At 39.6% G+C, this 15,748-nt stretch overlaps 2 protein-coding genes across 5 annotated transcripts in view; one reads left to right on the top strand and one right to left on the bottom strand.

Annotated features, from left to right (window-relative positions):
• Positions 1 to 927: 927 nt before the first annotated feature.
• On the bottom strand, positions 928 to 15,336 carry RMDN1 (regulator of microtubule dynamics 1; the record flags this gene model as incomplete). 3 transcript variants are annotated; one of them, XM_080381868.1, is made up of 10 exons in its annotated part: positions 928 to 1,081; positions 3,054 to 3,187; positions 4,452 to 4,482; positions 6,107 to 6,194; positions 8,268 to 8,323; positions 8,980 to 9,069; positions 9,743 to 9,902; positions 11,625 to 11,712; positions 14,379 to 14,490; positions 14,974 to 15,276. In XM_080381868.1, the coding sequence occupies 10 exons, from the start codon at positions 15,115 to 15,117 to the stop codon at positions 1,043 to 1,045; spliced, it is 942 nt and encodes a 313-aa protein (XP_080237994.1). In that variant the 3' UTR covers positions 928 to 1,042. The 3 variants fall into 3 exon arrangements, with proteins under 3 accessions (XP_080237994.1, XP_080237995.1, XP_080237996.1); XM_080381869.1 differs by lacking the exon at positions 928 to 1,081 and adding an exon at positions 5,153 to 5,240 and having other exon boundaries at positions 3,105 to 3,187; positions 14,974 to 15,336; XM_080381870.1 differs by lacking the exons at positions 928 to 1,081; positions 3,054 to 3,187; positions 4,452 to 4,482; positions 6,107 to 6,194 and adding an exon at positions 6,807 to 7,033 and having other exon boundaries at positions 14,974 to 15,336.
• Positions 15,332 to 15,748, top strand: part of CPNE3 (copine 3) — a 34,344-nt gene continuing 33,927 nt past the window's right edge. For both annotated transcript variants that reach the window (XM_080381866.1, XM_080381867.1), the window contains exon 1: positions 15,332 to 15,441. The gene's annotated coding sequence lies outside the window, so the exon portion shown is untranslated. The remainder of the gene's footprint in view (positions 15,442 to 15,748) is intronic.

Here is a 15,748-nt window from a genome sequence, read left to right as displayed (position 1 = left end):
AGCTGATTTGTTTTAGATTGTTTAACTTTCTACTGGCAAGACCACATGTATTTGATTGCCTACCATTTTTGGGTTTTAGTCCTCCTTTTCTATTGCTTAGTCAGAGTATATTGTTTGAAAAGTCTAAATATTTTCAATGCTGGATGTTTACCTTAAGTTAATTTCTTTTTCTGGTGGAAGCTCCTGCTAAAATAGTAGCAAGAACAAGAAGAAAGTTTCACTTTATCACTTTGATCAGAAAACTGTGTGCTTCCAAACTGTAGCTCTCTTGTAATGTACTGGGAGAGTGCATTTCTCCTGTCATCAGTCTAGGGGAAGGAGCCCCTATGTCCAGCAAACATTGTGTGGCCACTAACTCCTCAGAATTCAAGGCCTCTAAATATGCAAGTAAGAATTTGTGTGCCACAGAAAACTTCTCATTGCATGTGCTGATATTTACCTGTAAAAAGGTTTTTCTTAGGTGTTCCCAACTTCACTTTGCGAAGAGTGCTGTCATTTAAAAACAGAAAAGTCCAACACCAGCATTTATGTGTGTTGGAATTAAGATTCCTTGTGCAGCCTTCATAAGATCTAATAATCTTAATCTAATAATGTATACATATACTACTCTTGAAGGCTGTTGGAACACCACAGGAAGAGGACACTCTAGAAAAAAATACATAGAAAAAAATCCAGGTTTATAATTATGTTATGGCCCTGTACCTCCTTTCTTTGAAGTTATGCTACTCATGTTTCTTACTATTCCTCATACATAAGTAGTAGCTGAACAGTGTAAAGACTTAACTGAAAGCCCGTGCAACCTTTCCCTTCTAATATATATACCCTGCTTGTCCATGAAGCCCTTTATTCCCAGGTTAATCAACAGACAGAATCACATAATGAAATAGATCTTCCAGTTGACAGTTTCATTGAAACGAGATAGAGATGGCAGGCTTAGGGTATACTTTTATTAACAGCTTCAATAAAACCAAAGTAGTATTTGGGGTCTCCTTCCTACTCTGCTCAAACCTGAGGCACTGAATTCCCATGATCTTGTTTCTTGTTATATAGAATTAAGCAACTCCAAAGCTTCTTTCTGTACCTGAAACAAATAAATACACTTGTAACAAAACAGTGCCAGGTAGTTACAGGCTCTTCTAGCAGAACTTGCCATGCAAGCACCCAGATGTTTCACCACAGTTCTGTAAGTTCAGACACCTCCTAAGACCAGCCATTTTTGTTCTGTAGTCAAGATGCTCAACACTTGATACACAAACAGGAGTAGAACCACTTCAGCCAGTGCCTTCAGTGTAATTCACTTACTATATGTAGTAAGTTTATTTGTGCTGAATACAGAGGATTAGCTCTTGATCTGCTGTAGTCCAATAGTAGCATGTGGTAAATTGTCCTGGACTTGACCATAACCGACCAACCCAGGGTTTTCAAAAGTCTGGACAGCAGCTAAGGAAGCACGAGAAGACTTTCTGAGACTCCTTTTACTTAGGGAGTCTGGGTAAAATCTATTAAGATTTTAATATGAGCTCTAACATCTACATTAAAAGACCAAGTAACAAAACCCCAACAAACTTCTGGTCCTGACAGGGCAAGCAGTGCAGACAACACGAGCCAGATACTGCAGACACTCAGAGGTAACAGATGTTCAGAAAACCTACTCGTGCCTGAAATTCATGTCTCTGCATGTGGCAGAGGCAATCTCTTTGCACAGGCCAGTTTCCTTCTTACTGGTCTACCAAGTCCAGTTCACAGTGAATCTTGCATTTTACAGTCATCCAGAAAATGCAGAGAAAACCACCTCTCAGCTCAGCAGCTCTGCACCCTTCTAGGAGATGAGGAAATAGACATTTGTAGCAGGAGGCCAAGCACAGCTGCAGCAAAGCAGTTTAACAACTTGACTACTGCACAGAAATCACTACTGACTCCTTTTGTGTGGTTTCTAAAGAAAGGCAAACTTTTGTGATCACTATTCTCATGTGCCTCCAGCTACTAGGGACTGTCAGAACTGACCAATTCCATACATACCTGAGACCACTACTCCTTTAGGCTATTAAATTCCCATACATTTTGCAAAGCAGAGGAGGAACGGAACCCTAACTCATATTTCTACTGAAAGATGTTACTGAAGGAGCTCACGTTTGGGAGAAACAGTTCAAGCCTTAATACGGAATCTACGCAGGGAAACCTCAGTAGTGTTTTTTTTCTGAGATGTTAAGTACAAAATCCTACAGAAGTATTTCTTACAATTAGTACGTTCTGACATGTCACAGCACATCTGGATGTTTTCTGTAACAGTTACAGCATCTCATACTGCAGCTTAATGCTAAATGAATTAAGAGGTCAATCAAACATAAGAAAAATCAATGGGAAATGAGGCTTCGTTAGTCTTGATGCTAACAGGATGGTTTATGAAAGATAACTGCAATTGCTGCGGTTTATACCGAATGCAGTATTAGGTCTGAACGAGCCTTGTGGATTACCCTTCCTGGAAGTACTCTGTATATGCTTTTAGGCAGGAAGCAGATGCCTACCCATCCAAACAGGATCCTTCTGAGCAGTTCAAAAGAGTAACTGAGTGCCTCCTGTCACCGAGCATTGGGACTGGAAAGGATTGCAATGTTAACTTTTACAGATCCAACAAGTGTTTGATACATCCATGCTTTTTTCCTCCCGTTCAACGTGGGTTTTAGCTCCTCCAAAATACAATTTCTACCTTTCCATTTTTAGGCACATGAAAGTGACTCTGTGCTCACAATGGCACAGGTTAGCTCAGATGCCTGCCTTAACTTCCAACACCAGCTAAGGGTGAGTTGTTAGAGCTACAAATACATCATGAAGAAGAATAACAGCTCTTTATAATAAACAGTTATTTCCAAACCTTGTGTTCAGAGGCAGTTACCAATATAGTACACGTTTTTTGGTGTCTGGGTGTGATCCTGGATTATAGGTGCTGAACTACAATTTACTCTGAGTTAACTTTATAAAAAATGCCATTGCCATGATGTCATACACATTGATTACAAGATACGTTTGTACTATTGCAGTTCTTAACTTCCTACCTGTTTGTCCTCTTCTGTATGTGCAGGATACTCCTTCGCTTTGCTTAACCACAGAAGAGCCATCTTTTTGTTGTTTAACTTCAAGTATGTCTTCCCCAAAAAGAGCAAGTTCTTGCTGTAGAAATTTGGGTCAGCTGTATAGAGGCAGGAAGAAAGCTTTAAATGAGAATGAGCAGCATACTGTCAAAGCCATTTGATACTTATTTTGGAAAAGATGAATAGTATTTTGGCTTTGGATCAGTAGGAAGCCAATATAAAACTTTTACTTGCTAGATTTTGGTCTCATATGCAGTTACATTTGTTAGCAGCTTGTTAATATACTAAATGAAACTAGATTCCTCACAAAGAGCAAAGCAATGAGCTTAACATGCCAACAGTTTTGCTTTGCATATGCCGTGCTTTTCTGGACCTCGTAGCTGCAACAGGCAACACAACCAGCTTAGCAAGTATAGGCAAGGAAATAAAGGGCACATTTCCTAGCTTCAGACCACATGCATACAGGTACTACCTTAGCTCTTGCTGCACAGGAAGAAAACTTTAAACTGTTTTTACCCACATTTAACTTTTTTCAAGGAGAGATTTAAGAAGATGCTTTTATAAAGCATGCTTTGGCTATCAGTCGTCATTAAAGACTAGTCTTGTCTGCTGTTCATACTTAGCTTTCTCTGCTGCTGGATCGAAGGTCAGGATTCAAAACATCCAGAGGTGTTTTGCAAACAGATTCTGAGATGAAGTCTACTGTTCCCGTTCACAGCTGCATTACTTGACACCCAGGGTCAATTGATACACTATGAACTTTTCCTTTTAACTTCACTGATACAACTACATACAAATCCTCCATAGAACACTGTCTCCCTTTGTCTTCCTTCATCTTTCAGCTGATCGGTTTTGCTTCTGGCTTCACTCTTGGAGAAATAATAGGTCCATATTTTCTTTTACATGTGGAGAGTTTTACTGCCAGATAGATTGGCACTCTGATCTAAATAGCTTCCGAAAAAATAAAAAAAAAATGTGCTTTCTCTGTTGTTCTATTTAGAATACAGAGGATTTTTGACCTTCAAGAGGATTTAGAAGAATTGACTTAAAATTCCCTACTTTGCTTGCTGCATCCCCCTGCATTCCAGTTGAATGCCTTGGGGAAGAATAGTTATCAATGAAGGTACAAATTTCACTTTAATGCTTATTCTGACACCAACCCCCCCCCGCCATGTTACTCTCAGAGTTATGACTCTAAGTGTGTTCAAGTACTTTGACTTAACTCTAATGTAACAGATGTTAACTCCAATATAACAGTCTCCTGTGCTGACTAGCACAACAGGCTGTAGGGAAAGCTAGAGGTTTGTTGCAAGTCATCGTTCATAAAAGATACTATTCTGCCCAAAAAGCTAGAAGTATTACCTTCCTCTGCCATGTGGAAGTATCGAAGAGCCTGCAAAAGATAGAAGTTGTCTTTAGAATGGAGAATAAACTGAACACAGTAGTCAAACAAAAGCCTTACGTGCATGCTGAACACAGCTGAAGATGGATTTCCTGTCCATGACCTTATTTTTATTAATCCAGTATGGTACTGACGGTTCTTATTCAATGTACAATCAGATTTGACATCTTCTCAACAGAACTAATACTCATCCAACTATTCCCACGCCACTTCCTCTGTAAGTACAGTACCTTGTATTTGTCCCTAGCGAATTGGACTGTTTTTCCAGTCTTCACCTTGTTAAGATAATCTTGGATTTTATTTCTGCCATCCTGCGTATCTTCTTGCATATCTGCATTTTTCCCCCAGCCATTTCTCATGTATGAATTTAATAGATGTATAAACGTAATAGATATAAATTTTATGATTCGGGTCATTAATGTTGACATATTTCAGGGAGAATTGGTTCCTACATAGCACCGGTTTGTATCCTCTTCCATGAGGATAAATCTTTATGAAATCCACAAGTATTTTTCAACTTGTATCCCATCATACACATCAGAAATTTCAGTCCATTCCTACCTTTTCCTGACATTACTAGGTAGAGGGAAAATACTGTCAGAGATCTTAAAGTGTGGACATAACTACAAAAGAAACTGCACTGAAATTGCAGAAGTCTTACCAGTGTGGGTCACCTACAGGTTCTGGGGCAAGTTTGCTTCTTCAGCCACTTTAAGTGGTACAGAACTCGATACTGGACTGGCATGATTCTGCAGTATTTAAAATGGTGGCTGACTTTGAAAATTGCTTTTGCAAGAATACAACAAAACATACAAGCTTGACATTCCATTAAAAAGTTTTATCTCATTTTCAATCAGAGCTCAAACTTCTTTCTGCGCAACAGCAAGCAGCCTTCCACAATTACTTCCTAGTGACTCCTGCCCACCCCCACCTTGAAACAACAAAACAGCGGGCCAGTTATAGTCTTTGTTTATATTAACCAGTAATAGCTGCAGCAAACTTTCCCATAACCAGTTTAATTTTCAAGCTTCTATGTATGCACAAGTGTTCAAATAAGATGCATACTGTTAGATACCCTAGAAGATACACATCCAGACAGGGTGTATGACAGCAGGAATTTTCATAGCAGAGATAAACAAAATACTTTCAACTAAAAAAAACACACTGTATGTAGCCAGGGGATGAGAAGGTATTTTTTCATGGTAAGTAACAAAGCAAGATGCTGCTTTTCGCATGTAATATAAAAGGAAAAATTCTATAGTGCATGGTATGGCACTACCATATAAATCATCAGCACTGGAACTAGAACAATTGCCTGCAATAGATCATAATAGTAAATACAAACTAAGTTACATACAGCTTGTTATTTTCATGTCGTTTGGAAATTATTTTCACTATTCTGTGTGTGCTACAGCTGAAAAAATTAAAGATTTTTATGGGTTTAGATAGCCCTCACTCTCCTGTTATATTTTTACTTTATTAATGGCAGTTGTAAACTCACAAGTCCACACTTACTCCATAAGCAGAGGTCAACTTTGTCAGGAAAGTTAGTAAAAGTCTGTCATCAGCTCTGTGAGGGGGGAACAATAATCTATGAAACATTTTCATGTTGTACCTCTTGAAATGTGGAGGTTGGCGGTGTGGCAAATAGTGTTGCAGCTATTTTTCTTTGGTACCATGGCATTTCAGCAAAGGAGTAACACCTGGAGCAAAAGGAAATGGTTGTATATAACCTTCACATTTTTCTCTTGTTTTCAAGTAACATTCTCATATCTTGGACATCCTAATTGTTTCCAAGAGTCACAACAGCTTCAGCCACACTGCAAGTTCTATAAGCAAGTTCTTAGAACTGTACAACAAAACAGCAAGACATCTGAAGTTGCGGTGTAGCTCTGCTAAGGAAATTATGGTGTGTCTTTTACTGGGAACTGCTGTTACATCAGACGAAACTGGAGACAAGTATTAACCATAAGACAGCTTTTGAGCTTAAATTATTTTAACAATTTATGTGTATTTGGTATTGTTCTAATACCTTTGCAAAAACAAGGCACAACTAAGTAATTTCACTGCCTTACCTCAACACTACCTTGTTTTTCTTAATTATTAACGTAAAGCAAACCTGCAGTATATGCCAGAAAGACTCTGATCTAGAAGAATGAAGATAAAACCCAAGAATCAAACTATGGTGTTCTGGGCTAGGCCATACTACGCTGTTTTCCTGTCTACTAAATAACAAAGGTAATCAGTCACCTGTCTTAAGAGATGCTGAAAGGATTATACATGTTAAGTATTTAAAATACGTAGAACATTCTGAGTGTAAATGTTAAATGCTATTCACTTTATTACCCTCCCACAATGAGTATAAAAATATTATTCACTGCGTAAAATAGAGCACTCTAGAGGAGACGAAAAATTATTAAATGCAAATATGGAGGTGTTCAGAGGAGAGCAAGAAGGAATGGAATACAGATTGTGAGTTGAAATTTTGCCATCAGATGTGCCATATGATCATGCCAATAAAAGAGGTTCAATCCAGGACAGACTAGAAAGAGAAAGGAGAAAAATACTCAAGAACTGGCTGATACCAAATCCCAGTTTCAGATGAAGACACACTGGGATTCAATAAGAAGTATATTTAAATAGACAATATGGAGATACTTTGGTGGCAAAAGCAGTAATAATTTCACATTTCTGATTAACTTTTCTAATTTTCCTTAGGAACGACGTCTTAAGTACCTTCCTGAACAAGCTTTCTATCTCAAAACTGACCTTGAGGCTCATTCAGTTGGTAGCATACACTTCTGTATAGGAAAATGGACTATTGCAGTTGTTAGGTCATGTGGGAATGAGTGGTGGATGCTGAAAAATTAAGTCCATAAACTAATAACTCCGGAGCAGTAGATTGTAGTTTACTTTGACACTCAGGAGTCCAGGAGAAAACACAGAAGGTGGCTGTGGTTTTTAATATTGTTTTTCTTAAGCTACAAATACATTGGCTTTATTTATTTTCTATCTTTCAATCTTACAGTAGAGATTTCCAGTAAAACGAAGTAGCAGCTTTGGTCTCTTTCAGACCAATAACCAGAAATACTATCTAGAGTCTCTCTCACTAACACATAAAAGATACTGCTTTTAACCACACTGCTTCCACAGAATGCCCTCGTTGTATGGAAAGTTGTATTTCCACTCCCTTTGCCTGCTATGTAACAGTGATTCTTAGTACCAATACCGTTGAGCAGTAAATTAAATTTCCCAGATTTTTGTTAATACATATGCATTTATAAGCTGCCTTTATTTAAATATAATTTTTGAAATACAGTATAATGACAGATAATGAAGTATTTTAGGAACACATCTCACTTTTGATGGCTTTTCACTAAACACATATTGTATGAAGTTGCAGCCATCACTGAAATTCAGTGTAAATTACAGAGTTTTGTCTCAATTCACACCAGTAGAACAAAATGAGTAGTACTCTGATGTCTGCTATGGGAAAATACTTATGTCTGCAAAATGAATTTTTAACAGTTCCATACAGTAAAACAAATAAATTGAATAAACAATTCATTTTCATCTTTTTGAACTGCATAAGAATTAATGGCCAGACTTTTTCAAGGCATGACACCCTATATCCATCCAATAGGTTTTCATGTCTGCATCAACTAAGTACAAACCACTGAATTATTCCAAACATTTCTGCAATTCATATAAGACATCTAATATTCTGGCATTTTTTCTTTGCCACATGCTAACTTTTGTTTGAAAATACAACTTACCAAATGCCTATAAGATGAATTGTTGTAGCATCTTTTGGATTCAGCTCAATGGCTCTCTAATGAGGGGGCGGGGGGAAAACACAAAACATAAGAAGGTTTTCTGCCACATTTGGATTAAAATACATTTAAAAAGTAGAGTTGTTATCCTACTGTTAATTAAACCAGATTAACAGTGTGTAGAATTTCAAGGTGATACGGTATTTATTCTGTGCACAACTAAATCGGCTCACCTCCAAAAAAATGAACACATGGAAAGAATTGTAAGCACTTCCGTTTAGTAGGTCATTAAGTGTTTCACATAAGACTTGGCGTGTTCAGATTTTGGTATAATTTCTGGTGATATAAAATTAGTAGTCCTTTTATCTCCTCCAGCATTCATCCTTTACTGCTATATAATCCACAGTTAAAAGGACAGCCACACATCCATTTCTCAACAGCACAGTTACATTTTATCTAGTCTTAAGAGGTGTCAAAAGCACTTCAGCCATTTCAAGGCTCCCTTCTATAGGGACTTAGTTTACAGCAGATTATTTGTACTCCTTGTTGCTGGGGCATTAAGGACTGTCACAGTTACGCAAAAATAAAAGTGTCACCAGGATATTTGAACGGAAGTACACTTGCAAGTTTTCACCAAAAAATAGTTCACAACTGTCACACAGTCTACCTACTGGATGCATTAATGTTGTCATATGCAAAAGACTGTTTACACTACCTGGAAGTGCTCTTTGATAACAATGGCATTTCCAATTTTAGTCTTGATTCCTTCAAAATCTCCAACATCACTGAGGCAAATTCCATACCACTGTAATTCCAAGAACAAAAATAAAACATTTAATACAGCACTATAGCTATTAAGAGTGTTCTTTTTTAAAAAATAAACCAAAACCATAACAGCTGCTGCCACCACTAATGACAAATAGCAAGAAATACTTGTTACGAATAGGTCAGGCAGCATCAGAGCAACCTGCTGGTCTGCATGCATAAGGGAATCAATGTCCTTTGTCACCTCTCTGCCTGTGAGAGAAACAGCACACACACACAAACACAAAAAAAACCCCAACCCCCCCCCAAAAACAACCAAAAAAAAGCAGGATAAACGCAGAGCCTGAAATATTTCCAGTGAAATTGTAGAGCTACTATTGTGCACAGAAACAGCATGCTGGATGTGAGGCACGTACAACATGTTTAAGGCTACATCAGAGAAGGATCTCCTCATCAACCTGATCAGTCACCTCTTTCCATGGTCCTGCGCACATTTAACCCGTGCCTGTTTCCCGTATAGAGGAAATTTAGCTGCAAAAGTCTGAACTCTGATCTTCCAAAAAAGTTAGGGAATATTAGAAGTCTCTCTCATTCTCAACTGAAAAGTTAAATTATGCTAAAGTTTGCTGAATTGGCACAATGACATTTGTTCCAGTTTCTACTGGCAGAAATTAAAGAACAAGATTTCAGTTAAGTTATTTTGCTTGGCTCACCTTGTGCGCTGCAAAATTTGATTCATTTTTTTCAAGTGCCTTTTTTGCACACTCAAGGGCTTCATACGCCAGTTGTCTTTTCTCCTCTGCAGAAGTACTACTAAGCTGAGCTAGATCCCGTGATGCCCGTGCCAGCCGCCACAACAACTCTGCATCATCACTAGTTATGAACAGAAACACTAACATTTTAAAGCAATAATGGAAACAAAACAAGCACAGGTCTTAAACCAGTCTTTCAACAGGTATCTCAAGTGGGTGATTAGACAACACAGTATCTGTCATTCTATGCTATATACAAGCCCAAGGTAACCACAAATGAAAGCCCTCCATTAGACTGCCGGACAATACCTTTGTTTTGCAATTCAGGTCTATGAAGCAAACATATCTCTAGGAAAGGACTTTGTTTTCTAAAAAAAGATGCAGATTTAAAAAAAAACAACAGTACCAGTCAAAACACCAGAAGGAAAACAAGGGACTACTTTGTACTTAGCTAGACAGTATTTTTTCCCGGCATTCCACTGATTTGATGTTCGTGTTTACTAAGAATGTTTAAAACATTATGCATATTTTTCCCTATAATCCTATCTAAATAATTAAATTCTTCCCAGAACAACAGTGAAAAAAACATAGATTAGCCACATCACCACCACATAAAGCTGTACATTTATATATTTATTTATATCACTACCTCAAATGGTGTATGGTATATTACAGCTAAAGATAAGCAATTTTAAGCTTTATTATTTTAACATTTTGTTTTGAAACACTGCTTGCACTTTAGCTAACTACCATTTTAATTTTGGGTCACTATTTTAGTAGAGACTTTAATATTAAATTTAAGTTTAGAAAGTCTTTCAGAGGTTCTGACTATCCCGCTATAGAAGTCCTGCTCCCCACCCCCAGCAAAGGAATACTGAACTCAAAACTACCAGAAACTAAAAATATTAAAAAGCATACATGAGTTACTGCTAAACTCACAATGTAAGTCACTGCTCAGAGTGCAACACTCCTGCTCTAGTTAACACTGTAACACAAAACTAGCAGACTCATTTTTCAGCCAAGTCACAAAAACGTTAGTACTGCTACTGAAGTCATTACTGCTTGCAGAATAATTAGTATTGCTATACAGCTAGTAGCAAGCTTACACCTTGCCTATGACGTTGTGTCCCTTACAGGCTAGGGCCTTCATTTAACTTCCCAGGCTTTATACTTGGGGCCCCTGGGAAGAACAAGGGAGGGAAAATCCCAAAACCCTGAAAACAACTGAACAGTTAATTTCCTCCAGAAATGTTCTAGGAGTGAGACGCCTTGTCTCCTCCAAAGGAATGGACTCTTCAGTCTGCAATGGATTTTCTGCTTATTCCTTAAACAGCTTGTCCCAGTTCACTTATCGATAACGTTTTGTGCTGTTGGGACATAACTACATGAGTAAAGAGCTTTTTTTTTCCAGACTCAAATCCTAATATGAGACAAATGAAAAAAGAAAGAACCACTGGTCAGCAATGAAAAGGAAATGAAACAGTAACTTTCAAAAATTTTCAGTACCTGAATTCTAGGTATTTTGATCATTTAGTAAAGTGTAGACACATTGTAATTTTTTGCATTATATTTTAAAGGATTCCTAAAGTAAGAAAACAAACAAGCAAAAAAACCTCCTTTGCAGAACTGAGAAACTTGAGTGCTAACCTTCTCCTTCTACAGCAACCAGTCCTTTCTTTGTTCACTTTTCCATTTGGAGGAAAAAGATCAAAAGCCCTTCTTTCCTACTTACGTAAGGGTAAAAGCAGGGTTCTCTATCATACCACAATGAGCACATTAGTTAAAAAATTGACAACAGAAGAGCACAGAAAAGTCACAGTAATGTCTCAATGCAGTCAAGTACCTATTTTTATGCTGAATCAGCAACCGATACAGCTTTTCAGTTTCTCCACTCCCATACAGGTAGTCTGCTTGCTCTATAACTTCTTCCACTTAAGAAGGGATTAAAATGGTGGAAACAGAAGAACAAATGACATATAATTAGGCTGTTATAGCAAAATCAAAACATTTTTGAGCAAGACAACCTAGCTGAAACACACAGAACAACGTAGTTCCTTTTTAGGCCATCTAATTACAACTTACATGCACAGCAGGATTGAATAAGCTACATTTGCAATGAACAGCTAGGAAGACAAACAATGCTAAATACACGTGTCTCTCATGAGACTACAAAACAGCAACAGACCTTTGGATGTTTAACAGATTTAACATTCAAAAGTGTCTTTCTCAATGTATCAGACTACTAGAAGCAAGTTGTTTGCTTCTTTGTGAAAATGGCAGAAAAGTAAAAAAAATATAAATAAATTACAAATATGACCATGAGGGCAAGTGCAGCAGAGATCTGAAAGTAACAAAATCCCTTCATTAGTATATGTACAGAATTTAAATCTATTAATAAAAATGAAAAAAAAGTATTCTTCATTCTCAATATGGTTCCATGATTTCGCCAGTATATGACTGCAGATTGAGTGCCTATTTTAGTTGCCAAGCCAAAAATGAAACTTCGCTCAAAGGTTTTCTAACTAAAGTCCTTGATTTTCAGAAACACAACTCCAAAAAATACAGTTAATCTACTGAAACCTCTCTGACTTCAAGATACTAAAACGAAAAATAACTTTGAAAATCAGAATTGGCTTTCTGGACTATCATTTTATGAACTAAGTAAGTACCCATCGTTCTTTACGATACTTCAAAAATTTTTAAACACAACAGATGGGGAGTATGATTTCTACAGCTGGTTGAGTATAATAATATATAAAGAAATATGTATACGGTATGTAAAATAGCATTCCAGAAACGGAAATATCAAACACCGCACAATGCAAGATTCTATCATGAGAACAGATAGAATTAGGAGGAAAAATACACAAAGGGAAGCAGGTTGATAATTCTATTGAAGTATATAACCATACAGGAGAAGATCATACTCTGAGTTTACTCTTCTGCCAACATTAAACAATAAAAAAATTACCTTTTAAGTCAAAAGCTTTGTGCAATTTCTTACAGAACTTTCAGCTGTGCTTATTGTCTCTTTGGTACCTAGGTCCAAGATCCAACTTTTAAGTCAAAACATAAGCTTTAACCCCCACCCCCAACTTCATAAAAATTAATCGTGTTTATGTGCTTTCTTTTTTCAAGTTATCTACTGAATATGATAGTCAGTTTCACAGCAGCACAGTTTTACTTATAGAAGAAAAAAAAACCTAAAGGCTACTAAACACAAACCCCTCTTCTTCAGCTTAAAAAGATCCTAGGACAAAAAATCACTGAAGATCAGGAGAGCATTCTGGATAATTTTTAACCTTGCCATCTATCAACTATTTCAAACATAAGATAACGGTCTACATGGACTTTGGATTTTAGTTTCCAAACTTATCCTCCTGGTCCATCTTCAGTATTATTTTCAGCGAAACATTATGTTTGCTTGTTGAGACCACCTGAACACTACTAACACAGCTAATGACTAAATGCTCAGAACTCAATCTTCTGAACATACTTCCCACCAGGTGTTCTATGTAAATTACTAGACTTTCATTTCTTTAAGAGTATTTTTCACTCATTTCTTTTTTACTCTTATTTTCACCATATCTACTAATTGTCTTGCATGGAAAGCCCATTAACATTGTTTTTCTTGGCTATGTAAATGCCAGATTCAAGTGAATGTCCTAAAAAAGACCAGAGGAAACTATGTAGTGTTATTTATGTTCCTAATGGGCAATTTTCTTATTAGCATATTGGGTCACTATCTTAAACCTATTCACTGAAGCTCCTTCTGTTACAGCAAATTAAACAGGTCCTTATCTGTTCAAAAGTCTATTGCCTCAATTTTTATTTCTGTAAGCATAAACATCTAAGATGTTCCTCTCTGAGATACAGCGGAACAAGTTATGTGAACTGACTACTATCTAATCTGCACAGTACGCAAACATTTCAGTTAAGCTTATTCTCCATTCAGTTAGGTTTACTCTCAAAACCCCTTATGTACCACGCAATAAACGAGTTCTGAGTCTGAAACAATATCCTCTTTTAAGATAGTGTTACTTTTCTTCCAGTAGTGAGACTATCTTTATTCAGATCTTGAAAAGTACATTTTACCACTTGTTCTCTTTTCTGGTAGGTAAAGCAAGGCTTTACTTCCCCTTTTTCAGTATGAGAAAAAATGCAAAACATTTATCAAAATTATTTGAAATACAATCTCAGTGTTGCTCGGCTAGATTACGTGGGAATCACAGTGTTCATATTGAAAATCTCAACTAAGATTTCTAGAAGCTGATTTAAGGTTTGATCTGCATTCCTAACTGAACCTTATCTGCCTAGGTTATTTAAAGGTTGGGCAGCACATTAGGTGTCATACACCTTTCGTGTGTGCTATATCCTAGACAGGACGAGCTACTCGATCTGCTTTCAGTGACAATGGAACAAATCACTTGTTAAACAAGACTAACTTTCAAAAGCATCCTGCCATGGAAACACACTGCATGCAGTCTTAAGGGAAAAAATCAAAAGCATTACACCATTTACCTATGCAATTCTTGCACTAAAAAAATTAAGTTTTGCATTATAATAGCTTGTGTACTTCAAAATTTGAAAATATTACCTTTGAAGCTTGCATGAACCTCAACAAAGCCAGAAATCAGCTTGTGAGCTTCATAAAAGAAAAAGGCCCCCGTTGAAAGCAAAAGCCCCCTTTGAAGGCTTTTTCTGAGCACCTGCATGGGATAAGATATGTATTAATAAACAGTCACTCTGACTTAAAAAAAGAGGTTTTCTCATCGGTAGCACCAGCTGTATTTCAGATTCTGAACCGAATAAAGACCTTTAAATATTTTTTTTTAAAACTGTGTAAGAAAAGAACACATCATCAAGAGGGTTATTTTCTTTTAACAGAGGCTAGTAATTTACGTTTTAAAACAAGACCAGAGCACTAGACTGCAAACAAGCCATAAATATGGAGCAAACACCGGGTAAGAAGCAAAAAAGCCACCTGCGTTTTTCAAACGCGCACAGGGATACCGGCTCTTGGAAAACGAAGCCGGCCCTTCGCCGCGCCCCTCCGGCGCCGGGGTCCCCGCAGCTGCAGCTGCCCCGCCGGGAGCCCGGGCAGGCCAGCGCCCGTCACACGCCCTGGGAAGCCCTGGGAAGCCCTGGGAAGCGGCCACGCCCGCCACCCCCCGGAGCGGCAACGCGGGTACCTCGCTCTCGCCGGCCCCGCGGCGGGCACCGGGCCGCCCCCGGCCCCACGGGCCGCACGTCGCGCCTCCCGCCGGGCGCCGAAGCAGCCTCCCCAGGCAGGCGGGGCCGCCGCAGAAGGGCCGCGCCAGCACCAGCGCCGCCATCACAGCAGTCTTCGCCACCCAGCACCGCCCCCCGCCCGCGCGAGGAACCGGTCCGTCCCTCAGCCCCGCCCGGGTGAGGGGGGAAACCAGGGCAACAGCCGCCCGTTCCCCCCGGCGGCCCGCCGCCGCGCCGCGCGCCAGCCATTGCGGCCCGCCCGGCCCGAGCCGCGCCCCGGCAGGACGCGGAGGGAGTGGGAGGGGCGTGTGCGCATGCGCCATCGCCGGCGGCCGGCCCGGGGCGGGGCGTGCCCGATTGGCGTGGGCGTGGCTGCTGCGGGCGTCGGGGTCCCGCAGCCTTGGCGCGGCTGGCGCCGGCCCCGGCGGGTGAGCGGGGACCTGGGCCGCGGGGGGTGAGGGGCCCGCGGCCGCTGTGCTGTGCCGTGCCGTGCCGTGCTGTGCTGTGCCGTGCCGTGCTGTGCTGTGCTGTGCCGTGCTGTGCCGTGCCGTGCTGTGGCGCTGCGCGGCGCGGCGTGCCGCTCCTCAGGGCGGGGCAGGCCGTCGTCCGCGGGCGAGGCAGAGCGCTCGGGGGCCTGGCGACCGCGGCCGGTCGCCTGGTGGGGCCCCGTTGTCTTCCCGTGCCTGAGGGGCAAGTCCTCCGGCCGTGCTGGCCGTGTGCCAGCCCGCTTGCCGC

The sequence above is a fragment of the Falco punctatus genome (genome assembly GCF_963210335.1).
Source record: "Falco punctatus genome assembly, chromosome: 3".
In the NCBI taxonomy this organism is placed as follows: domain Eukaryota; kingdom Metazoa; phylum Chordata; class Aves; order Falconiformes; family Falconidae; genus Falco; species Falco punctatus.
This window is presented reverse-complemented; position numbering and strand designations above follow the sequence as displayed.